The sequence below is a fragment of the Tamandua tetradactyla genome, chromosome 2, assembly GCF_023851605.1.
Source record: "Tamandua tetradactyla isolate mTamTet1 chromosome 2, mTamTet1.pri, whole genome shotgun sequence".
Classification (NCBI taxonomy): domain Eukaryota; kingdom Metazoa; phylum Chordata; class Mammalia; order Pilosa; family Myrmecophagidae; genus Tamandua; species Tamandua tetradactyla.
In genome coordinates this window covers 46,625,028-46,651,772 of record NC_135328.1, presented here as the reverse complement: position 1 = coordinate 46,651,772, position 26,745 = coordinate 46,625,028, and the positions used below count along the sequence as shown (strand labels likewise).

Genomic DNA, 26,745 nt, shown 5'->3' with positions numbered 1-26,745 from the left:
TTCAGTGTTTTTAGTGTTTGCCTCATGTATTTTGGAGCATTCAGTGCATAAATATTTATGATTGTTGTGTCTTCTTGTCGAGTTGTTCCTTTTATTAATACATGGTGTCCTTTGTCTCTTCTAACTGTTTTGCATTTGAAGTCTAATTTGTTGGATATTAATATACCTACTCCTGCTCTTTTCTGATTGTTATTTGCATGAAATATCTTTTCCAACCTTTCACTTTCAACCTATATTTATCCTTGGGTCTAAGATGTATTTCCTGTAGACAGTATGTAGATGGGTCCTGTTTTTTAATCCGTTCTGCCAGTCTATGTCTTTTGATTGGGGAGTTTAATCTATTAACATTTAGTTTTATTACTGTTTGGACAGTACTTTCTTCTACCATTTTGCCTTTCGGATTTTATATGTCATATCTAATTTTTCTTCTTTTTACCTTTACTGATAGCCTTCATTACTACACTCTTCTCCATACCTCTCTCTCCTCTCTTTTCCTATTGTCTCTAGTGCTCCCTTTAGTATTTCTTGCAGAGCTGGTCTCTTGGTCACAAATTCTCTCTGTAATTTTTTTGTCTGAAAATGTTTTAATTTCCCCCTCATTTTTGAAGTACAATTTTGCTAGATATGGAGTTCTTGGTTAGCAGTTTTTCTCTTTTGGTAACTTAAATATATCATACCACTGTTTTCTCGCCTCCATGGTTTCTGCTGAGAAATCTACGCATAGTCTTATTGGACTTCCCTTTTATGCGATGGATTGTTTTTCTTTTGCTACTTTCAAGATTCTCTCTTTCTGTTTGACATCTGACATTCTGATTAGTAAGTGATTTGGAGCATGTCCATTTGGATCTATTCTCTTTGGGGTATGCTGCACTGCTTTGCTCTATAATTTTAAGTCTTTCATAAGAGTTGGAAAATTTTCAGTGATAATTTCCTCCATTAGTTTGTCTCCTCCTTCTCCCTACTCTTCTCCTTTTGGTATACCCACAACATGTATATTTGTGTGCTTCATGTTGTCATTCAATTCCCTGAGTCCTTTCTCATGTTTTTCCATTCTTTTCCCTATATTTTCTTTTGCTTGTTGGATTTCAGATCTCCCGTCATCCAGTTCACTAATACTATCTTCAGCCTCTTGAAATTTGACATTGTGTTTCCATTGTTTTTTCCATCTCTTCTACTGTGCCTTTCATTCCCATAATATCTGTGATTTGTTTTTTCAGATTTCAATTTCTTCTTTTTGTTTATTCCTTACCTTCTTTATATCCTCCCTCAATTCACTGATTTGATTTTTGATGAGGTTTTCCATGTCTGTTTGAACATTTTGAATTAATTGTGTCAACTCCCATGTCTCATTTGAATTGTTGGTTTGTTCCTTTGACTAGACCAATTTTCCAATTTTCCTAGTATGATTCGTTATTTTTTGCTGGCGTCTAGACATTTCATTACCTTAATTAGTTTATTCTGGAGATTTTCACTTTTTTAACCTAGGATTTTCTTGCTGGATGACTTTGTTGTCTATCTGTTCTTTGACATTCAGTTCAGCTTATTCTGGACCTCTAGCTTAGGTTTTGTTTAACAGATCAGAATTTTTCAGTTCTTGTTTTCTTGTTTCTTGCCCTGTCTGTATGGTGCTTTTTTTTTCCCCTTAGGAGGGTCTACTTAGGTTTTATAGACCCCACCCAGATTTTCCCAGACCAAACTGGCCTCCTCTCAGGAGAAAAGAGTCCCCTGCTTCAGTTTTCCCTGAGGGTGAGACCCAGCATATTGAAAGATTTTCCAATGAAGCCTCTGGACTCTGTTTTTCCTATCCTGCCCAGTATGTGGCACTTTCCTGCGTGCAGGTCCCACCAGCATAAGGTGATGAGGTACCTTTAATTTCAGCAGACTCTCCCTGCTGGCGGCGTGGTTGAGACAGAAGTGAGGTTGTAGGCTGACTTTAATCTTTCCAGTCCCTGCAGTCTGAATTTCTTGAGGGAGGGATTCTACCTGAGCTGGGCCCCACCCCTCTCCTGGGGAAGGCATAGGCTGCAAACACTCAAACAAGCTCAATTCTGTCTATGCCTGGGGCAGTTGGAGCCTGAGAAGCCCTGTAGCCGTATGCAAAGAGTAGTCAAGCCATAGAAACACAGCCACAAGAAAGAAAAAGAAAAGTCCTTTTCAGAGCAGAATCCCCATTCCTCAGGTTTGCCAATCAAGGGCTTAAATTGGTATGTTGCTTTGTGTATCTTCAGTCCTATGTGCCCTCTCCTTTCCTTCAGGGCTCAGACCCTTTCAAGTATTATGTGCTATCTGATCCAAAAAAACCTCTATTTCTTCTTTTCTTTTTTCTTTTTCCATCAGCCCTGCCCCCTCTGCACCAGGGCAGAAACCAGCAACCTCCACTCTGGCTCAAGGTTCAGCTGTCCTGGGGGCCTGTTTTTCGTAGTCAGAATTTGTTAATTAATTCCACAGTTGGAGCTTGGTTGGGCTCAGCTCCTGATGCTGGTAAAGTCTCTTTCCTTTCCCTTCTGGGAAGCAGCCTGTGGGGGAGGGGCGCTGGCTGCTGGGGTTTGGTGAACTCACGGTTCTGGGTGGGCTCGCAGCCCGTCCAGCTGGTCCAGACTGGGGTACGCTGTGTGTCTAGTCATTGATGTGTCCCCAGCAGTTGTTCTGTACTGTTCCTGGCTATTTACTAGCTGCTCTGGAGAATGAATTAAATCCCACTCCTCACTAAGCCACCATCCTATCTGATCTCTTTTCATCAATTTTTAAGTAATGAATTGAATTGGTGTCGTAGTGTTCCAATTTGAAACTATTACGTACCCCTGTTTTAATCCTGATCTGATCTTGTGGGGGCAGCCATTTCTTTAATCATGCTTCAATATTGTAGGTAGAAACCCTTTTGATTAGATTGTCTCCACGGAGTCGTGGCACTCCCATTTGTGGGTGTGAGCTTTTGTTAGATGGAGGTGTGACACTGCCCATTCAGGCTGGGTCTTGATTTGTATACTGGAGTCCTTTGAAAGAGGAAACATTTTGGAGAAAGCTCAGAGCAGATGCAGATGCTTGGAGAAGAGTTGCTTCAGAGATGACAGAGACATGAATTTGTTTGGAGATGCTTGGAATGTCAACAGAGAGCAGATGCCTAGACATAGGCACAGAGCCCACAGACGTCACCATGTGCCTTCCCGGGAGATGCTAAGCAAGCCAGAACCAGGAGAGAGCCAAAGGAAGCCAAGAGATGAAAGCCAGCCCTGGAGAAGCAAAGTGAGGAACCACCACAGGAACAGAGGCTGAAAGCAGTGGAACCCAGGAGCAAGGGACCTGCAGAAGTCAGCCATCTGCCTTCCCAGCTGATAGAGGTGTTCCAGACAGCACAGACTTTGTTGAGTGAAGTGAAATATTTTCACTGCCTTAGAGCTATACATTTTTAACTTAATACCCTTTTTGAAAGCCATTGCATTTCTGGTATATTGCATTCTGGCAGCTTAAAAAACGAAAACACCTAGCAACCTCCAAAGGTAACTAATAAGGTTTTTCTTTTTAATGTTATTATGAACTGTGAACCAGATGTGAATGAACAGTGTGGTGAATTAGAAATATAGGCATACCTCATTTTATTGCATTTTGCTTTATTGCGCTTCACAGACACTGCGGGTTTTTTTGTTGTTGTTGTTGTTTTTTTTTTTTTTTACAAATTGAAGGTTGTGGCAACCCTGCATTGAGCAGATCTTTTGGTGCCATATTTCCAATAGCATGTATTCACTTCATGTCTGTCACATTTTGGTAATTCTCACAATATTTAGAACTTTTTCGTTATGATTGTATCTGTTATGGTGATCTGTGATCAGTGATCTTTGATGTTACTGTTGTAGTTGTTTTGAACACCAAGAACTGCACCCACATAAGATGGCAGACTTAATGGATAAAATGTCTGTGTTTTGACTGCTCCACTGACCAGCCATTCCCCTGTCTCTCTCCCTCTCCTCAGCCCTCCCTATTCCCTGAGACTCAACAATATTGAAATCAGGACAGTTAATAACTCTATAACAGCCTCTAAATATGCAAGTTAAAGGAGAAGTTGCACAACCCTTCCTTTAAATCAATAGCTAGAAATGATTAAGCTTAGTGAGGAGGGTGTGTCAAAAGCCAAGACAGGCCAAAAGCCAGGCCTCTTGTACCAGACAACCAAGTTGTGAAAGCAAAGGAAAAGTTCTTGAAGGAAATTAAAAATGCTATTCCTGTGAACACATGAATGATAAAGTTAAACAGCCGTATTGCTGCTATAGAGATAGTTTCAGTGGTCTGAATAGATTAAACCAGCCACAGCATTCTCTTAAGCCAAAGCTGAATCCAGAGCCAGGTCTTAACTGTCTTCAATTATATGAAGGCTGAGGGAGGTTTGCAGAGGAAACGTTTGAAGCTAGCAGAGGTTGGTTCATGAGGTTTAAGGAAGCCATCTCCATAATATAAAAGGGCAAGATGAAGCAGCAGGTTCTAATGTGGTCACTTCAGCAAATTAGCCAGAAGATCTTGCTAAGATAATAGATAAAGGTGGCTACATTAAATAACAGATTTTCAATGTAGACAAAACAGTCTTTTATGAGAAGAAGATGCCATCTAGGACTTTCATAGCCAGGGAGAAGTCAGTGCCTGGCTTCAAATCTTCAAAATACAGGCTGACTCTCTTATTAGGGGCTAATGCAATTTGTGACTTTCAGTTGAAGCCAATGCTCATTTACCATCCTGAAAATCTTAGACCCCTTAAAAATTATTTTCAAGCTATTTATTATACCCATGTTCTATAAATGAGACAACAAAGCCTGGATGACAGCACATGGTTTACTGAATATTTTAAGCGTACTGTTGAGACTTATTGCTCAGAAAAAAAAATTACTGTTTATTGACAACTCACCTGGTCACCTAAGAGCTCTGATGAAGATGTACGGTGAGATGAATATTGTTTTCATGCCTGCATCATTCTGTAGCCCATGGTTCAAGAAGTAATTTTGACTTTCTAGTCTTATTTATTTAAGAAATATGTTTCATAAAGGTGTAGCTGCTATAGGTTGTGAAGGAGTCACCCTTCTAGTTGCCATCAAGAACATTTATGATTCATGGGCGGAAGCCAAAATATAAACATTAACAGGAATTTGGAAGAAGTTGATTCCAACCCTCATGGATGACTTTGAGGGGTCCAAGATTTCAGTAGAGGAAATAACTGCAGATATGATGGAAACAACAAGAGAACTATGGTTAGTATTGGAGCCTAAATTGCTGTGATCTCATGATGAAACATTAACAGATGAGGAGTTGCTTTTTATGAATAAGCAAAGAAAATGGTTTCTTGAGATAGAATCTACTCCTGATGAAGATGCTGTGAACATTGTTGAAATAACCAAAGGATTTAGAATATTATATAAACTTAGTTTATAAAGAAGGGTTTGAAAGGATTGACTCTAATTTTAAAAGGTAGTCTACTATAAGTAAAATGCTGTTGAACAGCATCATGTGGTACAGAGAAATCTTTCATAAAAGGAGGAATCAGTCAGTGTGGCAAACTTCATTGTCTTATTTTAAGAAATGGCCACAGCCACCCCAACTTCTGCAAATACCACCCTGATCAGTCAGCAGCCATCAACAGCAAGGCAAGACTCTCCACCAGCAAGAAGATTACAACTTATTGAAGGCTCAGGTGATGGTTAGCATTTTTTTTTAGCAATAAAGTATTTTTAACTTAAGGTATGTATGTTGTTTTTTAAAACATAATGCCATTGCCCATGTAGACTACAGTATAGTATAACTTAACCTTTATATGCACTAGGAAAGAAAAAAATTGTGTAACTTGCTTTATTTTGATATTCACTATATTGTGGTGGTCTAGAACTGAATCTGCAATATCTCTGAGGTATAACTGTATAGCAGTCTTAGAATTGGAAGGTCTTGAATTCTAAGTTTGGCTTCACCCCTGACTGGCTGTATAGCCAAGATTGTTTCTTTACCTCTTTGAGTTTCATTCAGTTTTCCCACTATAAAATAAACAGTATGTCATTAATCTTCAGTAGTTGTTATGTGCTGACTGGTGTTGTTAGCTGCAGAAACATATAAGCAAAACTAATACAGTCTTAAGTTGTATTTTTTAAAAAAAACAATATTCTGTTCTGGATGCTTTGTTTTAGAGAAACTTTGACAATATAGATAGAATCATTAGGAACAGAAAATGGGAGAATAAAAATTGTAATTGGGAAACCAATTATTATCTTTGAATCTCTGAATAGTTGGTATATGAACTAGGTGAACAATCTTTACCTCAATACAAAGAAAAGGTTTTGTGCCATTAGGATTGTCTAAAATGTAATGAATGAATTGAAGTACCCTGTTGAGTTACTGGAGATATCCAAGAGTATGAGGCAGTCCCTTCTTGTTTTGGAACATCATAGAGGTAATTTATACCTTGAGTAAAGATCTGTTCAAAATAATTTCTAAGGCTCTTTCTAGTCCTAAGATTTCAGATTCTGTAAAATGGGGATAATAATATCTCTCCCCATTACTGGGATGAATAAATAAATAAGACAAAGCATTTGAAAATATCTCATATGCAGTACGTAGTTGATGCTCATTGAGGTTCTTTGCCGTATCTATAAGATAGGAATCATCTTTGTCCTGGCCTGCTGCAGGTGAGATAATGAATGTAAGCATGCTTTAAATATCTTTCACGTACTTTATAAGAAAAGGAGGTGCAGAAATCTACATCTTATGTCTGGTGGGGCACCAGTAAGGGTATTTTGCTTCAATTTATTAATTTACAGAGGAAGACCTTGGCGTTTTAGATTGCCTGTTTGTTTAAGTGGGGAAAAACCTGGTATACCAGGCATATAGAATAGGTAGGTTTGCCTTGCCGTAGCCATGGGATGTAATGGTTAAGAACACAGACTTCAGGGTTTAGTCCTTGCTCCTTCACTTACTAGCTGAGTATCTGTTGGGAATAATATCATCTCCATGAGCCTCAGTTTCTTCATCTATAAAATGAGGCTATCTCCTTTAAGTTTGTTGAGATGATTCAGCACAATTATATATGTTAAATGCTTCAAGTGATCAGTTAACAGTTGCTGCTTCTGTTACTAATGTCTTTTTGCACATGTTGTGAGAGAAGCTTGCTCAGTGGTTCTTTCAAGGGCCTTTGACTGGTCTCAGTAGGGCCTTTCTGCTTTATCTTTGAGAAACCCCCTTTTGAATTAGTTCCTAGTTCCACAGCATAGACCAGTACTGTTTGTGGAAACAAAGCATGGTAATGAGAATAATTCTCTATGGCCAAGCAGAGAAGCACTCATAGGGCTCAGAGATAATCTAGTGTCATTGTGCCCATCAGTGGAGAAATATGCTGTGCTGGTTTGAAATGATGTATGTACCCTAGAAAAGCCATGTTTTAATCCTAATCCCATTTTGTAAAGGCAGCAGCTGCTTCTAATCCCTATTCAGCATTGTATGTTTGAAACTGTAATCAGATCATCTCCCTGGAGATGTGATTTAATCAAGAGTGGTTGTTTAAGTGGATTAGGTGAAGGCGTGTCTCCACCCATTTGGGTGGGTCTTGATTAGTTTACTGGAATCCTATAAAAGAGGAAACATTTTGGAGAAAGTGAGAGATACAGAGAGAGCAGAGCAGAGAGACATAGCCATGAGAAGCAGAGCCCACCAGCCAGCAACCTTTGGAGATGAAGAAGGAAAATGCCTCCCGGGGAGCTTCATGAAGCAGTAACCCAGGAGAGGAAGCTAGCACATGATGCCGGGTTCGCCACTGCCCTTCCAGATGAGAGAGAAATCCTTGAACCATGTTTACTATGTGCCTTTCCACTTGAGAGAGAAACCCTGAACTTCGTCAGCCTTCTTGAGTCAAGGTATCTTTCCCTGGATACTGGTGATTGGACATTTCTATAGACTTGTTTAATTGGAACATTTTCTCGGCCTTAGAACTGTACACTTACAACTTATTAAATTCCCCTTTTTACACGCCTTTTGTTTTTGGTGTCTTGTATTCCAGCAGCTACGAAACTAGAACATGTGCCTGTCTCACCTTTGATCTCAGTGTGACCCTTTTGAACTATCATGAAAAGCACAAGAAGCATTGTTAAAAGATGTGAGCAGATTATTTGACAGATCTATATTTGATAGCTGTTTAGTGGGTCCTTTGCTCGGATCCAGATGCTGCACAGAATGTCTTCTGAATGCTTTGTGAAGAAGTTTGTGAACTCAGATTCTTATATTGACAGATCAAGATTAGCCACTTCTTACCATGAGCAAGTTGCTTAACTTTTGTTGAACCTCCATTTTCTCATTCATAAGATGGTGATAACACTTGTACCCATCTATAGCTTGTGAGAATTACATGTGTCAGTGCAAGCAAAGCAGTGCCTAGATGTGGTAGTATGTGGTAGAAATATATCACAAAGAAAGGAAGATGTGGTCCTTGTGGAGATAGATTAATTGGAATTATTTTTTAAGTTTATTCTAGTGGGACTCTGGTTTGTATTCTTCTATAGCCCATCATAACTTCCTGACAGTGTTCCACATTCTATTACCTTTTAGCAACCCAAACCCAGCACTCTAGGAAATCCCATCCCAGACATAATGAGTGCTCTTGTTAAACCACTCATTTTTCCTGTTTGATCTTTCCTGATTTAGTTTTAAAATTTGCTGTTGTAACTTTGCCCTAATGTTTACCTTTAGCTTCCTTTTTGTGTTTTCAAAAAGAAAAGACAAGATATGCTTATTACGCCACTACTATTTTGATGTGGCATTTTATCAGTTTCTTTTAGTTGCAAATAGCAGAAACTCATTAAAGTTAGCTTAAATAAAAAAGATGGGGGGGAGAGGAGTGGATTATAACACATGGGAATGTCAATTGGTCACAGTTTGTTAATTTGCCCACAGTTAGGAAGCACATCCAAAGCTCAGAAAGGTCATCAACTAGAAAGTGCAGAATCCTCAAGAACCTAGGAAGTTCCTATTTCCCCTTTCTCTTTTTCCCTTGCTTTGTGGTCTCACCTATCTCTTTCTCTCTGCATACCTGCTATTGGCTGTGTTGGATAAGAGTCTTAATTTAATATGTCTACTTTCCCATCCGAAAAACTTAGTTTCCCGTGGCTGTTATAACAAATCACCAAAGACTGGGTAGCTTAAAACAACAGAAATGTATTCACTTCCTCCAGAAGCCAGAAGTCCGAAATCAGTATCACTGGGCCAAAATCAAGGTGTCAGCAGGGCCGCTCTCCCACTGGAAGTTCTAGGGGAGAATCTGTTCCTTGCCTCTTCCAGTTTTTCATGGCTGCTGGCATTTCTTGGCTTGTGGCCAATCTCTGCCTTTGTTTCATATTACCTTTTCCTCCATATGTATGCTTACGTCTTCTCTTCTGTTTGTATCAAATCTCTCTCTGCCTCTCAGAAGGCCACTTGTGATTATAATACACCTAGACAATGTCCCCATCTCAAGATCCTTATCTTATTGCATCTGTAAAGACCTTTTTCCTTATAAGTAATCATTTATAGGTTACAGGGATTAGGACCTGATATTGTCCAGTGGCCATTATTCAGCCTACTACAGTGGGGATCATAAGACATCTCAAAGTTGGCATATAATAAGGACTGCATACATACTAGCTTCCTTCCTTCTCTGCATTCCTCCCATATATGCCACTATGCCCCTGCTGTCATATTGCCTCTAAATGCTTTTCTTTTCAGGAATGTCATTATCCCATTAATTAAATACGGGCCTGTTAGGTTTATAATGATCATGAAAATAATAGCCAATACTTACTAAATGTCTGCTTAGTCTTAGCACTGTGCTGAGTACTTTATCAGCAAGTTAAAGTTACCATTAAAATCCCTATTTTACATTTGACAGAAACTAGACTCAGAGAGGTGTAGTAATTTGTCCAAGTTTATCCAGTTGGTAAGTGACAGAACTAGGGTTCAAATTGGGATCTCTCTAATTCTAAGGGCTGCATTCTTAATCATTATACCTTGCCTCTTACTCAGGAATGAGGTTCAGATCTCTTGTTTCCTACCTTGGTCTCTGGTCAAAGCCATCCATAGATGCATAGAGCTTTCTTACATCTGTTACTAGGGCCTGGCATCACAGCTCACCAGGGTGCTTTATTGTCACAAGCCTGTTCTTTGGTAGTCGCTTGGTCCTGAATAAGTAGAATTTCAGGAAAGAAGTGAAGAGCTATATTCCAGCCTGAATTTCCTCCTTGATTAACTTGTTTGTTCTTAGTGAGTTCCTTGACTGTGGGGATCATACTTGTTTTATTTCTGAATACTGAGCATCTTACACAAGGGCCTGGACACAGTAGATGTTCTGCTAAAATATAAATTTCATCAGGGACTCTTGTTCACTGTTCTTTCCTCAGAATAGTGCCTGGAATAGAAGAGTTGTTCAATAAATATCTATTAGATGGCTGGCTGGCTGACCAAGCTGGGGATGGTTATTTTCACTTGTTAACAATTAGAACCATCATTTACTGATTATATACCATATGCTGGGTCCTTATATACACTGTCAATAATCCTGTCACCTTCCTACATGACAGAATTGATGGGCTGTGGATGAGAAAGGTAGGGAGAGCAAAAGAGAGGAGTCAAAGATATTTCCCAGGTTTCTGACTTAGATACTGGTTCACTGATGATGAAACCCAGGAGAAGGACCATGCATTCTCTTTTTATATAGTCTATGTTTGTGATATCTGTATTATCAGGGTGGGTTATGGTGGAGGGAGGGATGGCCAGCCAGTGAGGTGGATGCAGGGATCTGTTCTTGGGGCAAAGGCTCCAGATATGCCCCAGATTTGTCAGTTAGCCTGGAAAGGGTGGTGGCCTTGATCTACCAGAGTGGGTTGCTTCCTTTAGAACTGCAGGGTTAAGGCCATTATTTCCACTGCATTCTAACTTGAATATGTTCAGTTTCTGTTCCAGATGATCGGGCTGAACAACGGACCTGTCTTATTTGCGGCGACCGTGCCACAGGCTTGCACTATGGGATCATCTCTTGTGAGGGCTGCAAAGGGTTTTTCAAGCGGAGCATTTGCAACAAGCGGGTATATCGATGCAGTCGTGACAAGAACTGTGTCATGTCGCGGAAGCAGAGGAACAGGTGCCAGTACTGCCGCCTGCTCAAATGCCTCCAGATGGGCATGAACCGGAAGGGTGAGTGGTGCTCATGATTCTCATTGCCCATCATTCATTTACCTTTAGCATCAACTATTAAACCTTGAAACTATTCGTTCCCCAAGACTGCACTATAAGCCAGGCCTTGTACTGGGTACTAGTAACCCAAAAATGAATCTGACACAATCCCTGCCCACAGGGCTCTCCCAGACTAGGTAGAGAGAAAGACTGATGTTAAGGAGTCGGTGACAACGAATGCCCAGACCCCATCTGGAAAGACCACAGTTTACAATCAGGTCCTCACTGGGATTATTCTCCATTTGTTCCTCTTTCAAGGAACAAATTTTGGAAGGAAAATTAGGAGGTAATAGGTCCCCTGAGTGTGACATTGTTTTGTTTGCTAGGACTATGGAGTACTTAGAGTCTAAGCATATCTAGAAATGTATATGCAGGTTGGTGAGGAGTTTGGGATTTGTTAGTCAGCTTTCTGAGTGCCACTGGCCTGAGATGGCATAAGTAAACTGATAATCTAAGAGGATTAATCTAGAGAACAGCTTTGGAGGATCCATCTTGCCACCTAGAAAGTTCTTAGAAGAGTTCAGAAGGAAGATGTGAAGGCCCTGAAGAAGGGGAAGGGAAAGAATGGCACAAGTAGGGGAGATGTTATAGAGGAGCTTGCTTGATAGGAATTGGTTACATATTGAGTATGGGACATGTTGAAAGTAAGGATTTGGATTAATATTAATGGCCCTACTAGGAAAAAAGTCAAGTTAAAAAAGCAGAGTAGGGCCAGTGCAGTGGTAGCTCAGTGGCAGAATTCTCGCTTCCATGCTAGAGCCCCGGGTTCAATTCCCGGAGCCTGCCCATGACAAAAAAAAAAAAAAAAAAAAAGGCAGCATAGGTTAGTCCCCCCTCCATCACCCCACCCTGCCATGCATGGGCTTGCCCAGCTTGGGCTGCGACCCCCCGCCCTTTTCTTCCCCCTGCGGCCAGCAGCTCCCAGAACAAACATAATGCTCTTCTACTCCTTTTTCAAGTCCCTTGTGGGAAAGGATGTGGTCATAGAACTCAAGAATGACCTGATCATCTGCAAAACCCTCCATTCTGAGGATCAGTATCTCAACATTGGACCAACTGACATCAGTGTCACAGACCCTGAGAAATACCCTCACATGTTATCAGTGAAGAACTGCATCATCTGGGGCTCAGTGGTCTGCTGTGTACAGTTGCCAGTAGATGAGGTTGACACACAATTACTACAGGATGCAGCAAAGAAGGAGACCTTGCAGCAGAAACAGTGATGGGTCCTCCTCTCTTCCCTTCCCTCTTGCATTGGTGACCCTTGACCTCATCCCAGCCAAGGATGACAGCTCCTCAATACTTGAGATGTTTGTTTTGGTTTTTGTTCTTTAATAGTGAAGGCTTTTTTAAAAACGGTTGAGTGGACGATAGAAATAATAATAGTGGGGAGCAGCTATGTTCTTTTGAGAAGGAGAGGCTCGTAGGGTGGGGAACTTTTGTAAAGCCTTCCCAGTCCCTAGCACCTGCCTTCTCATTACTTCTCTGGAGATCAGGGGAAAGTCTCCTTATCTCCAGGATAGGATACGATTCTGTTTGGGAGTGAAGGACTTGTCCCACATTGGAAATAAAATTTATAATGCAAATTTGAAAGAAAAAAAAGCAGCGTAGGCAAAATGTTGGTTGTTGCAATGCTGAGTTTTTTAGGTACTTCAGGGGGACATAGAGACATTAAAAAAGTTGGATATGAAAGATTGAAGCTGAAATGAAAAGTCCTGACTTCAAATAGGAGTTTGTGGAGCTGTTAGCATAGAAAAAGTAGTTAAAATTTTGTCAGTGAGTAGAAATCACTGCAGAAGAGAGCTTAGCTACAGAAGAGAGGAAGGCCAATGGCAAGACCACAGGCGCATACCCGTGGAGATGGGGAGGAGGCAGTGTAGCTCAAAAGAAAGAATAAAAGCTCTGGAGGCAGGCAGACTAGCTATGTGATCTTTGGCAGTTTGCTTTATGTCTCTGATACTCAGTTATCTTACCATTAAATGGGTACTGTAATAATTATCTTTCAGGGTTCTCTAGAGGATTAAATATGATAATATATAAAATATCCAGCAGGATATTTAGGTGTTCGTAGTAATAGTGTGCAGGGATGGGGGTGGCAATTAGTCAGATTTTGTGAGCTGTTCAGACTGCTTTTGTAGTATTAACTCCAGACTGGTTTTATTGTGTGTAGATCTTTAGTGGGATAAGAAGGATCTTTTGAAAACTTGCCCATTTTGAAGAAGGGGAAGGGAGATGTAGAAAGGCATTTAGATAAATTTAGATGATTTATAATTCATTTATAATACTAATAGTTATTAAACACTCAACATGTACCCAAAATACTAATGTAATTTCCATGCATTATCCCATTGATATGTCCAAGAACCCTGTTATTAACTATTATCCCCAATTTACAGATGAGGCTTAGGGAGGTAAAGTGGTAGTTATGTTGACAGTTGATCATTATTAAAGTATTTGTTATTGATCAGAGCTTGTGCCTAACCATATGGACAATGTACTGCTTCAAATATTTAACAACCTGGATACACATTTCTGGACATACTTAGACTCTAAGTACTCCATAGTTTTAGCAAACAAAATGATTTCACACCCAGCGGACCTACTGCCCCCTGACTTTCCTTCCAAAATACGTACATTCTGTCATACCAAAAGGAATGGCTATTTGCATGTTAGAATGTCTTCAGTCTACAGGATGATAAACAAATACCATAGTAGGGCATTTGAAGTGTTACCTGATCTGTCCCCTGCCTATCTTTCTAAACACATCTGCGCAGACCCTAATTATCATGCCTCAAGCATTCCTTGCACTGTCCTGCCTTTGCTCAGATTCTTTCCTTTACCTGGAAGTCCTTTCCCTTCCCCACTATCAGTTTCCTTTTACAGAAATCCTTCTCAGCTTCCAGCACCAAACTAGTACTGTCTTACTTAGAGTCTGTGGTCATCTGCTCACCCTCACTGTAATTTGGTTTTGATTTCCAGTTTTCTCTTCTCCCTCTTGTCCTCACTATGAGTTTTTTATCAAAGCATATTTATGGGTTACCTTCTTGACTACACTCTCTGATGAATCATCCTCCTTATTCAGTTGGATTCTGAGGCCTCAGCCAAACTTGACTATTTTAGGGAAGAAAAAACTTAACCTTACAACAACCATAGCCTGAAGAAAAGAACTCATGGGATGTTAGGGATGGAAAGCTTCCTCCTAGGCCCATTTGCATGCAGAGCAAGCTGGCTCAGTTGCTGGTGAAGTCTGCTTCTCTCAGAGAGAAACCCTGCCACCTCCTGGTTGGTGCTGAGAAACAGGATTAAAATTGCACCTGCCAGGCGAGAATTTTAGAAGTGAGGAAATATTCTGTAGGAAACTTTGGTGGTAGACACACGATTTTATACATTTTTCTACACCCATAGACCTCTATACCACAAAAAAAGTGACTGTTGCTGTAATTTTTTTTTAATCAACCAGAATGTGTAGAGGGGAATGGGATGCAGATTGTAACAAATGTATCACATAATCACACTGAAGGGGATGGGGAATAACAGTGTTCTGACTGTATACTGTGAGTCTAAGGACAAAAGAACTATATACAAACACAATACTCAAGTTTGTAAATTTGTTTCTTTTAGGATTATGGGTTAGGACTTATGGGTTATTTGTGTATAGGGTTAGAGTCAGATTTCTCATTGTCAGAGAAAGAAGTTAAAAATCAGGAAAGTGGAAGCCTAACCCTCTGGTGTTAGATTGGAATCAGAGATATCAATATAGACTCATGTTTAGATAGATGATAGGTATGTGGGTGGATTAGATTAGATTAATAGCTAGCTAGCTACAGAAAAATATAGGTGGGTGTGTATACACATGAGTTAGTGAAACATAGATTTTCTAGTTCTAGCCACAGAGAGGCTAGAAGCAGTGACACCCTAGAAGCAATGAGCATACTTAGTGCCCAGATCTTGGTTTCTAAATATAAATAAAAGAAACCAGTACTCTTTAGAGAACTGGTTGATTCCAGGGCTGGAGCAGGGAGAATATAAGATGACCCATAAGCATGTTATGGTGCCAGAAAGTTAGTAAGTACTTTAAAAAAAGGGGGGTGGGGTAGGGTGGGGTGAGTCTATCAAAAGAGCACAGAATTCAATCTAAATGGGCTCACAGTTTTCAAATTTGGAACAACCTGAGCTACAAAATAACTGTAGTATTAGATTATAACCCAAAGAATAAAATAAATAGCCATGAGTTTATACCAATATAAAAACTGAATACAAAATAAACAGATAAACGACAATCCTTCCTTATAAAAGATTCCCATTAATAAATGTAGAAGGAATGAGGGATATAGAATGCCACAATTAGAATACCACAATAATTGCAGCAGCCAAGATCCACTAACAAATGCTAAAATAAGTGGGCATAAGTTTTAACAGAACCAGAATATTTGCTAAGTATCAAGATATTTAGTAATTACAAAGGGAAAAATAGTAAGTTTACAGTAGGGAATTCTGGCAGATACCACATTAGCTAAGCAATTAAGGTTAACATCTTCTATTAAAACACATCAACATCATTTATCACCTGCTATGATACACTGAGGAGGGCATACAGACATACAGAAACAGATAAGTTTGTTCTCAGAATCTAATTATGAGAAAACAATCAGATAAAACCAAATTGAGGGACATTCTTCAAAATAACTGACATTCTACGAAAAACTCTTCAAAGTGTCAGGGTCACAAAAGACAAAGACTGCGGAACTGTCACAGATTGGAGGGAGAATGGAGACATATGTGGTAGTTAGATTCAATTGTCAACTTGGCCATGTGAAGGTGCCTAGTTATATTGCTGTGGACATGAGCCAATGGCATGTGAACCTCGTCTGTTGCTGATTACATCTGCAGTTGGCTAGGAGGCGTGCCTGCTGCAATGAATGATATTTGACTTAATTGGCTGGTGCTTAAATGAGAGACTCAACGTAGCTCAGCCCAAGCTAGCTCAGCATACCTCATCTCAGCACTTGCAGCTCAACCCAGGCCTTTGGAGATGCAGAAAGAAATCACCCTGGGGAAAGTTGTTAGAACCCAGAGGCCTGGAGAGAAGGCCAGCAGAGATTACCCTGTGCCTTCCCACGTAAGAAAGAACCTCAGTTGAAAGTTAGCTGCCTTTCCTCTGAAGAACTAACGAAATAAATCCCCTTTTATTAAAAGCCAATCCGCCTCTGGTGTGTTGCATTCTGGCAGCTAACAAACTAAAACACATGACAACTAAATGCAATGTAGGATCCTGGATTGAATTCTGGAACAGAAAAAGGACATCAATGAAACAATTGTGGAAACACAAATGAAATAGGTACTTTGGTTAATAGTATTATACCAAAGTTAATTTCTTAGTTTTGATGAATATTCTATGATTATTTAGCATGTTAACAGGTGGGGAAATTGTATAGAGTGTTTGGGAGTTCTGTACAGTTTTGTAACTCTTCTATAAATTTAAAGTTAACTGAAAATTTAAAAAATTAACTATTTTTTAAAAACGCAGCCATCATTTGTGGTTGGGTCTTTCTTACCATTTGTGATCTACCCTTCTGTTATCCTCCATCTGTGGATTTATCTTTTCAGACCTGAAATTAGCTGGTCAGGAAATTAACTAGTAAGGAAGGCAATGAGTGAGATTTAAATAAGGGTAGAAAGTGGAGACTGCTCCCTGTCTATCCATCTCACTCCTTGTCTATCCATCTCTACTAAAATGTCCCAGTGCTGCCCATACATACTCCTCATCAAACAGTCTTCAGGACATAGGTGGTTATAGAGAATAATGTTTACTTTAAGGAAAATGAACTTACTATATCAGGCTTTCAATCCTGCCCCAAAGGACTTTCTTGAGTCCTCATATTGATTATTTGGGGGCAGGTGGAATAAAACTTGTCACGTAATGCCATTAGCTTATCTTCTGCCATTGTTAAGATTAACCCTTCAATCTATTTTCCACTGTGGCCATCACAAAGATTTTTCAAAAAGGTCAACCTGCCATATCTCTTCCCTTCATTCCTTCTTGTCCTCAGGTTCCCAGCTAAAGTTAATCCATTAGCCTGGCATTCAAGGCTCTCTGATCTGGCCCTAGCTGGCCTCTCCAGCCACATTTCTTGCTACTCTTCTCCTACATACCCTGCCCCCTGTGCTTCAGCCAGATAGAACCATTTGGAAGTTCCCAGAACATCCTATGTTTACTTTCAACTTGAAGCTTTTCTGTACACTGTTCATTCAACCTGGAGCACCCTTTTCCTGCCTACCTAGATCCTATTCATCCTTTAAGACTCAGTTCAGGATTTGTCTTTTCCAGAGAGCTTTGCCTGATGCAGTCACCCTTCTGTAAATGCCAATCAGGAATTCCTTCTCTGTGCTTCCATACTAAGTGCTACATTTTAAAAGCATGGTAATAGTATTAGTAGTTGTTTTCCTAATGAGGTTAGTACTATTTAAAGGTTGCTTTTTATATTTATAAAGTACTAAATCACTTCTTCCATTTATTACCCATCTGAGTGGGAACTTGACTCGAAGGAGCTCTACTGATTGCTTTTACCAGGAGAACCAATGAGGTCAGATTCTAATTGACTTAAAGAAACAAAAACCCTGTTTTCTTACTCCTATAAAAAATTAGACCCAAATTTAGGTGAGGAATAAAAGAGATTTCATTTTAAAACGAAAATATTCTCTCTATCCCCCTCTCCTTGAACTCACCAAAGCCTTCAGCTACATCATCCTGGTGGCATGTTGATAATTGTGGGACTAGTTAATAGCACTATTACCTTTGTTAAGCATATTGAATCTATAAGAGCATATAGTGTGTACCCAGTGCCTTGGGGACCCAAAACTATCTGCTACCATTGAGATAGTGAAATAATGGAAATAATGAACTTCGAGTCCAGAAAGGCCTGTGTTTTAATCTCGCCTTACTTATTACATAAGTTATTACTTATGCTTTTGGCCAAGGAAGTTAATTATATTTTTTATGCCTAGACTTCTTTGAGTGTGCTTCTGCCTATCTTGAGTTTTGTTTCTTTCCAGCAATCAGAGAAGATGGCATGCCTGGAGGCCGGAACAAGAGTATTGGGCCAGTCCAGGTGAGTCCTGCATCTCATTCTCTTTGCCCCATTCTGGAAACCCAGGGCTTGGATGATTCTGTAGCTGCTCACTTTGATTCTCTCATCTGCTGCTGGAGAAGCCATCTTTGCTTTCATTCCTGCAAAACTGTTTATGAATGTCCTTTAACAGCCTGGATATAGAAGTGCTTTGAAAATCGTAAATACAAAGGATAGTGATTAAAGCTCTTCCTGAAATCTTTTAGCCCTTCCTAATGATTTTATAGGCAGTGAGCCCAATTCTGTTTCTGAACCATTCAAAGGACTTTTTATGTCAATCACATAAAGTTGTAGATAATTTAACCTGGCAGTACTCACCAACACTTTGTTGCTGTTCACTTCGTCATCTAAAGACATAAGAGAATTAACTATCAGCAGGAAGTTCAAAGCCTCATTTGTAGAGTAGGAATGATAATACCCTATTCAATCCCACATTTCTTTAGTACCTATTCTGTTTCAGGACCTATCCTGTGAACTCAGTCTGAAGGGAAAGAAAGATATGTAAACAGATATAACAGTACAGTGAGACATAATAGAGGATGTCCAGAGAGTAGAGAGGAAAGGGGCTTCTTGTCTTTCTGGACTAGAGCCATGGTTGGAGACTGGAGACACTTAGGGAAGGCTTCCTAGAGAAGGTGAAGTTTAAGTAAGTCTTGACAGAGGAAGAGGAACTAGCTGTATTAGGAAGGGATGGGGAGCTAAGCTTATACTTCTGCTAGGCAGAAAAGACTGTGTAATGGCCTGACGATGAATCTTTGAGGAATGACAAGGAGTTTAATAAGGCAAAAGCACTGGGCACAAGTAATGGAGTGGCAGAGTTAAGGCAGTCCTTGAACTTGGAATCAGTTCTCTAAAGAGTGGACCTTCAGTTATCTTTGTAATTCCTCAGATAAAGCCTGTGTAACACCAACCTACACTTGTCCCTACTTGCCAGCAGAAGAAAAACTGTGAAAATAGATAATTGGTTCTATTTGTGACCTATCAAGTGAATCCCTCAGCATATTAATGAGCAGGAACCATGCCTTAAGAATTATTAGTGTGGAACAAGAAGCAATCACTAAAAGGTTTTAAGTAGGGAGAAGGACATGACCAGATTTGCATTTTAGAAAGATCATTCTAGCAATGGCAATTATTTGTGAGGAGTGGGGTGAGGGTACATGTAACTGGGGGCAGAGAGAAACCAGTTAAAAGGATTTTTCAGAATTCCAAGCAGGCTTCTATGTATTATTCATAGAAGTTTTAATTAGGGCAGTGATAGTACAGATTGAGAGGAGAGGATCAATTCAAGAGATACTTAATAGGTAAAATTGATAGGATTTGTCCAATTGAATGTGAAGGAATGAGGAAAAGAACTCATTGTTCAGTTCAGAGTTGCTTTAAAACTCTGGAGTTCAGAGTTGCTTTGAATTGTATTTAATAACGAAGAGGGATACAATTTCCATTTGTTGAACATTTACTGTATACTACTACTTTGTAATTCCATCTTAGATTAACCTCTCAATTCTGACTCAAATCTGCATGCTTCTTGGCTCTAACATTCTGTGAGGAAACCATGAACTATAAAAGAGATAGTGTTTTTTCCATTTTACAGATGAGGGAGTTGAGGCTCAGAGAGCTCTAGTGATTTGCCCAACAGCACCCAGCTAGGAAATGACAGATAGGATTTGAACCCAGGTTCAAGCACCACAACATGTTCCATCCCCTCTTCAGTGCGTTCGTGATGGCCCGGTGTTCCCTGGGACCTCCAGAGAGAGAGACAGGTTCAGAATGACTTTGGCTCCCAGCCGGAGTAAACTGACTTAACCAGGACTGGCCCTTATTATTCAGCCAGAGTACTTCTGTGTCCTCCAAATTCTTCATCCCATCTCTCTGGTCTTGTTCTCACCACCACCACAGAGGCTGGTTCTGTCGGACCCTCAGTAGATGTCTTGCAGTTTGATGGCACCATTTGTCTTCACATATCTTTCCGTGTGGGTGGGGGAGGGGGGACAGGGGAGGAGTATGTGGTGTGGAAATCGAACCCAGGTTTCCCACATGGAAGGTGAGCATTCTACCACTGAACCACCCCTGCACCCTGTCTTCACATATCTTATAAAACAATGATTTAGAGTTCTAAGGACCCCTGGGAGAAAAGATTTGGTGTTTTTATTACAAGTGGCTGAAAGACAACTCCTAAATTTCAATATGAAATAAAAGCTATTCCTAGCCAATCATTCAACTTGTTTTTCCTCCAAGATTTTTGTACTAGCTGGCTTCCAGTTATAAATACTGCTGTATTTATGATCAGAGCAGCTCAGGGTTCCCTCACAGGATGCCAGAGCAAAGTATACAAGTTTGAGTCAGACAGAGTTGGGAGACAGTGTCCTCCCAGGCTTTCAATAGAAATGAGAAATAAAAATTCATCTGATCCTTTATCCTCAGCACTCACTCCCCTTCTGTGTATTGAGTTTAGCCAGATAGGCCTCAACCCTGGATTAGACACTTCATAGAAGATATGTTTATTCACTCCCTCTATGATATAGTAGCTAGAACACTGGACTTGGAGTTTAAATGTTTGGATACTTTGGCTTCTTCCTCAAACTTTTGCCCAGGCATACAAACACAGTGTGATCTTGGGCAAGTCAGTTCACTTTGAGCTACAGTTCACTGTTTGACCTACAGTTTCTTCTTTTATTTACTAGTTTTAGGAATGTATCTTGTACTAAAAATATCCATAGTTGGTGCTTAATATGTGAACACTTGTTCACTTATCCAGTATAAATTTATTGAGTCCTTACTCTTTTCTAGGTCCTATCTTAGCCCTAGAATCTTCTAGAGGATATATCTGTAATATATTACAATAAGTGCTATTAAGAAAAATCGTGATGATGATGTCATTACCAGCTTTCATAATAGTTGCTATAAGCCATGCCCTGTTCTAAGCATTTAAATGTTTCAGTGAGCTAATTTAAAGTTTATAGCAGTCCTATGAGATAGATAGTTATTCTCTCCACCATACAGATGAAGGAACTTAAGTTCAGACAGTTAAATGACTTGCCCAGGATTGCATAACTAGAAAGTGGTAGAACCTGGATTTGAACAAAAGTGATCTGGCTCCAGAATTCATACTCTTAACCACTAAGATATCCTGCTTCTCTCAGAATACCAGAATTATGAGTGGATAGAAGATGGGCTTAAAATTGTCTCGGTGATGCTAGAAGACTTCACAAAGGAGTTGACATTTGAATTGGGTCTTAACGGTCAAGTAGAATTTTGTCATCAAGAAGTGGTGTTTCAGGTGTAGGAACGGATAGACACAAGGACAGAGAGTAGTGTTGAGGAACATGAGGTCTCGTGGATTGAGAATATGGGCATAAGGAAAGCTATCTTGGGCTGTGGTGCTGGAAGGCATGCAATCAAGCTTTCCTAAGATTAGTGAGAGGCCTGGAGTATGGGATTGAAAGGGAGTGAATCTGGGTTACTCACTAGAGAGTCTTGAGAATCCCGTGAAGTTTGAATAAGTTCTTAAGTCCTGGGGAAGAAAAAGAGGATGTCCTGAGAACTCAATTTAACATTTATCAATTCCTTGTTAAAGATATCGGAGGAAGAAATTGAAAGGATCATGTCTGGGCAGGAGTTCGAGGAAGAGGCCAATCACTGGAGCAACCATGGTGACAGTGACAACAGTTCTCCTGGTAATAGGGCTTCAGAGAGCAACCAGCCCTCACCAGTCTCCACATTGTCCTCCAGGTGAGCTTCAAGGCAAGCCCAGCATCTTGGGGGCCATATGAAGAATAGAGCCATGAAAGAACCTCTGGGTGGGGTATTTCTGCCAGGCCATCTCAGCCATTGTACTCTCACTTCCTCAGACTCTTGGAGTTGAGGCCTGGATAATGCAAAGCATTGTTTCCCAGCCCGTTTTATGCTAAGGACCTTGAAAATGTCTGCAGTTTCTTCTGCAAACTGATAAAATACTATAGCTGTTATCCATACCCATACGTTCTTTACCTACAGAAGAATATTTTAAATGCAGCTCTTTTCATTCATTTACTTTATAACTGAAATAAAACAAACCACATTGACATTATTGAATTAAGATACAACTTCACTGTCCCAGTAAGTTAGGTTTTTCACTTTATACATTTTAAGAAATAAACTTTTCCTTTTAGTTGACAAAATGATTAGATTTCTTCAAGAAAAGGGAGGAATGTAAGAATCTGCATTTCTTTTCATATTTCAGTGTACTTTATTCATTTCATTGATCCTTAGTTTGTTCCTTTCTTTAAAATTTTAGGGACTTGTTGCCACAAGGTGGGTTCCCTGCTAGGTACTGGAGTTATTTTACATCCTGGCAAGGCATTTAGCCTTTCTGTGCCTTGGTTTTCTTAGTATTAAAATAGTACATACACACCTTTGTCATCACCAGTCTGCCAGTGTCCTTTGAAAGCTCTCCAAATGTGATACCTGCTCCAAAATTTCATTCAACCAGCATTTATTCAGTACCTACCCTGTCAGGCATTGCATGTCCAATGGTAAGCCACACATATACATACCTGCACAGAGTCCCTGCCTCTCAGATTGAAATATAATAGAGGAGACATGCATGTAGTCATTACTTATCTCCCCTGGCTTGATGAAGATACAGACCACATGACCAAAGACATCTGAACCACCTTCTGGTTCATTTCATTTGAAGTAGACCCTAGGCCGACCATGCTCGGCCTGACATGAGACTTTTCTCTCCAGTAGGTCTGTGGAGCTAAATGGATTCATGGCATTCAGGGAGCAGTACATGGGGATGTCTGTGCCTCCACACTATCAATATATACCGCACCTTTTTAGCTTTTCTGGCCACTCGCCACTTCTGCCCCCACAAGCTCGCAGCCTGGATCCCCAGTCGTACAGTCTGATTCACCAGCTGGTGTCAGCCGAGGATCTGGAGCCATTGGGCACACCCATGTTGATTGAAGATGGGTAAGTGAGCGCTGCCCTGTTTGGCCCTTTGCAGCCAAAATGTTCCCTACCTCTACACCTGCCTATATCCCTGGCTGCTATAACCCAGGCTTCAGAGTGAGTAAGGGGGAATAATAAGTGATATTTCAAGCAACAGAAGACAAATACATGCTTATTTTTAAGTCAATGGTCCCTCATTTTTCTCTTGAGCATCTTTTTTCATATCCTTATGGAATTTGAATTTAAATACTTTTTTCTGCTTGGACCTATGTTAGCCAGGACCTGGGATGAATTTGAGCACTTCTGTAGTAGAGATGAATGTATTTCCTGGCATATTTAGAACATCGAGTCTAAGCTCCTTAACAAGCACTCAAGACTCTAATTGGTTGTGGCCTATCTTTATACCCAGTCAAAATACCATGGTAGTATGGAACTGTTCTGTGCAAGCCTGCGTGGGTAGACAGAATACTTTCCCAGTCCTCAGTAGGCTCTAGCTAAGTAAATAGTTCAGCCTTCAGGCCTGCCCTTTGTTGCACCCATCACTTCTTTGGCCTGGAGCATCAACCTAGACCCCCAAAAGGTATCCTGAGATTTTTACTGACCTAGTCTCCAATTTCAGAAGAGGACACGCAAACATCCACCCACGAGACTGCACACAAACCCTTTAGATGTGGGGGTGGGGCGTGGGGGGTGGGAAAGAGTCATGCCCAGGAACCTTGAGGGAAAGAAAGCTGAGACCCTTGGGACTATAGCCTCAGAGGCCCCATCACAGGGATACAAAAAGCCCTGCTCCTTCCACCCACTGTATCAAAGAGGAAGGGCTGAACAACACTGGCTCTTAAACTCTCACCACCAGGGGGTGCAGTGAGAGCAGGAAAAATCTCTGAACATACTCTGTTCTTTTCAGCTATCTTGTTCTTTTTTGTGTGTTCTTTTTTGTGTTATTCACTGTGTCGGATGGGCACCTGACTATTTCATTGGAGTTCTAATTGGCAAAACTAGGAAGGGAGTCATTGGTAATTTTCTCTAAGATGTAGAACATTAAGGACACCAACATTAGAAGCCATATTCCTTGATAGTTATACAAATTTCTAAGCCTCCTTTCCCTTCAGCCTCCCTTTCTCCCCAGACTTGTTTCTGCTGGCCCCAGTCTTGCCCATGGTCAAAGGCAAGGAGCCCACTGCCAGGGACCCTTTGTGCCCTCAGGCGTACCTTCTCCCTGTGCCCCCATCCTTACACTCTAGCCAATAGACGTGACTGTCCCCTATCCCTTCCCCACAGATATGCTGTGACACAGGCAGAGCTGTTTGCCCTGCTTTGCCGCCTGGCTGACGAGTTGCTCTTTAGGCAAATTGCCTGGATCAAGAAACTGCCTTTCTTCTGCGAGCTCTCAATCAAGGATTACACATGCCTCCTGAGCTCAACATGGCAGGAATTAATCCTGCTGTCTTCCCTCACCGTTTACAGCAAGCAGATCTTTGGGGAACTGGCTGATGTCACTGCCAAGTACTCACCCTCTGATGAAGAATTACACAGGTGATGGCTGGGGAGAAAATTCCAGGAAACCAAACTATTGTGATCCCTGCAAAGCAGTGTTGTCTGACACTCCAGAGGATGGGCATTAAAATCACACAGGCCTACATTTGAATCCTTGCTCTTCTGCTAACTAGCTTTATAACCTTAGCCAAATCTCTGATCCTCAAGTTCTGAGTTTATAAAATGGGGATGATAATAATACCTCTCTAATAAGGTAGTTATAAAGAATAAATGATATTGTATAGTAAAGCTTGACATAATGCTAAGTTATTATTTTTATCACGTGTATCACTGAGGTAAGATAAGACATCTGCAAAAAACAAAAATCTATACTCTTCCCACAAGGTGAGAGGCTCTGGAACAGTAGTTTACAATTTAAGACAGAGCCCTAGGAATCATTGTATTATCTATTGTGTACGGGCTCTGGGCAAGGTATTTTATATTGTCTCATTCTCACAGTCTCTAGCATTATAGGTATTATTAGGTGATTTTAATTTTGTCTGGATTTGAATTCAGAGCCAGGATTTGAATTTGTGCTTGCCTGACTGCAAAACTTGGGCACTTTCATTTCATTTCAGCTGCCTCTTACAGATTATTCCCAGAATAGTGAGATTCTCAGAGCATAGAACTAAGAGAATCAGCTCTTTTCCTCAATGTTTTATTTAGCATTAAGTCTCATCCCAGGATCCTTCTAACCTCCCTGTCTAAAATGAATCTTCTTCCTCCATGCTACTCTATGACCTGTCCGAGTACCCTTTTTTACTACTCACTTTGGAGACATGCGGCTCATGGACAGAGTTATGGTGACCATTTTTCCTGACCCCAAAATTAGAACAAATTATTTTTTTTTACAAATCATCTTTTGAGACAACTTCTCTGGCTTATTAATTTATCCTTGAGAAGTCTTATAAACCTTAAATCACATTTAAATAGACATTCCAATAAATCACCTTTATTGGATAGTAAAAAATAATTGAAGTCATAATATTCCAAGGCACAAAGAAAGAGGAAAGAAAAAGTGTCCAATGATGAAAGCTGGAGAGAGTGGGGTACCAATCCTCATGCTTCTCTGCACAGACTAGGGTACATCTTCCCTTTGCCAGCCAATCATAACATAAAGGTGAGCTGAAGCTCAGGCTGGGAGCAAATCCCCAAGACCCTCAAGAACCCTTTATGCAGCTGAGGGAGGGAGGAGTCTAGGGTGCTGACTTTCTCCCCGGGTTTTCTAATATTTCCTTATAAATGATGCTTTGTGGCTTTAGAGTAATCTGTAAATTTTGAACCCAACTCATACTTTGTCCTTTAAACGGAGCTTTCTGATTTTGCAGATGACCTAACCCCTTGTCTAGAGCCTCTAATTCATTGTTTCCTGTCTCCTTCTTTATAACTCTGGACCAACTGCCTAATCTCGTCAGGGTTTGAAGAACTAGTCCAGGGAGCCCAGCCTTCCTATTTGCCTTAAGTCCACCAGTTCAGTCTGAAGCTGCATACAGGGTCAGCCTCTAGGCTCCTCTCTCTCTCTCTCTCTGTCTCTGTCTCTCTCTTTCTCTCTCTCTCTCCAGTATAGGACTGAGACCTATTCACCTAAACTGAAGTAGCCTTCTTATAGTGAGTTTACACTCACAGGAATGATTGGATTTAAGAACATATTTTTCTTGGGTACATACAGGTTCAAACCACCACAGTATCCAAAAGAGTTGAAAGCTGGGACTAAAACAGATACTTGTGCACCAATGTAGCAGTATTATTCACAGTAGTCGGGAGGTGGAAACAACCCAAGTGTCCATCAACAGATAAATGAATAAACAAAATGTGAAATATACATGCAGTGGAATATTCAGCCATAAAAAGAATGAATCCTGATACATGCTATAACAATGAACCTGGAAAACATTATACTGAGTGAAATAAGCCAGACAGAAAAGGAAAAATA

The 26,745-nt window shown here is 40.4% G+C and overlaps 1 protein-coding gene and 1 pseudogene across 10 annotated transcripts in view; both read left to right on the top strand.

Moving 5' to 3' along the window:
• Nucleotides 1–26,745, top strand: part of NR6A1 (nuclear receptor subfamily 6 group A member 1) — a 292,713-nt gene that overhangs the window by 249,724 nt on the left and 16,244 nt on the right. For 6 of the 10 annotated variants that reach the window (XM_077144639.1, XM_077144629.1, XM_077144663.1 and 3 more), the window contains 5 exons: nt 10,936–11,178; nt 18,271–18,326; nt 21,919–22,073; nt 23,070–23,297; nt 24,558–24,812. In XM_077144639.1, coding sequence (XP_077000754.1) covers nt 10,936–11,178; nt 18,271–18,326; nt 21,919–22,073; nt 23,070–23,297; nt 24,558–24,812 — 937 coding nt within the window. The remainder of the gene's footprint in view (nt 1–10,935; nt 11,179–18,270; nt 18,327–21,918; nt 22,074–23,069; nt 23,298–24,557; nt 24,813–26,745) is intronic. The other 4 variants (XM_077144647.1, XM_077144670.1, XM_077144653.1 and 1 more) reach the window with 3 other exon arrangements.
• Nucleotides 12,025–15,141, top strand: LOC143670014 (U6 snRNA-associated Sm-like protein LSm2 pseudogene; annotated as a pseudogene).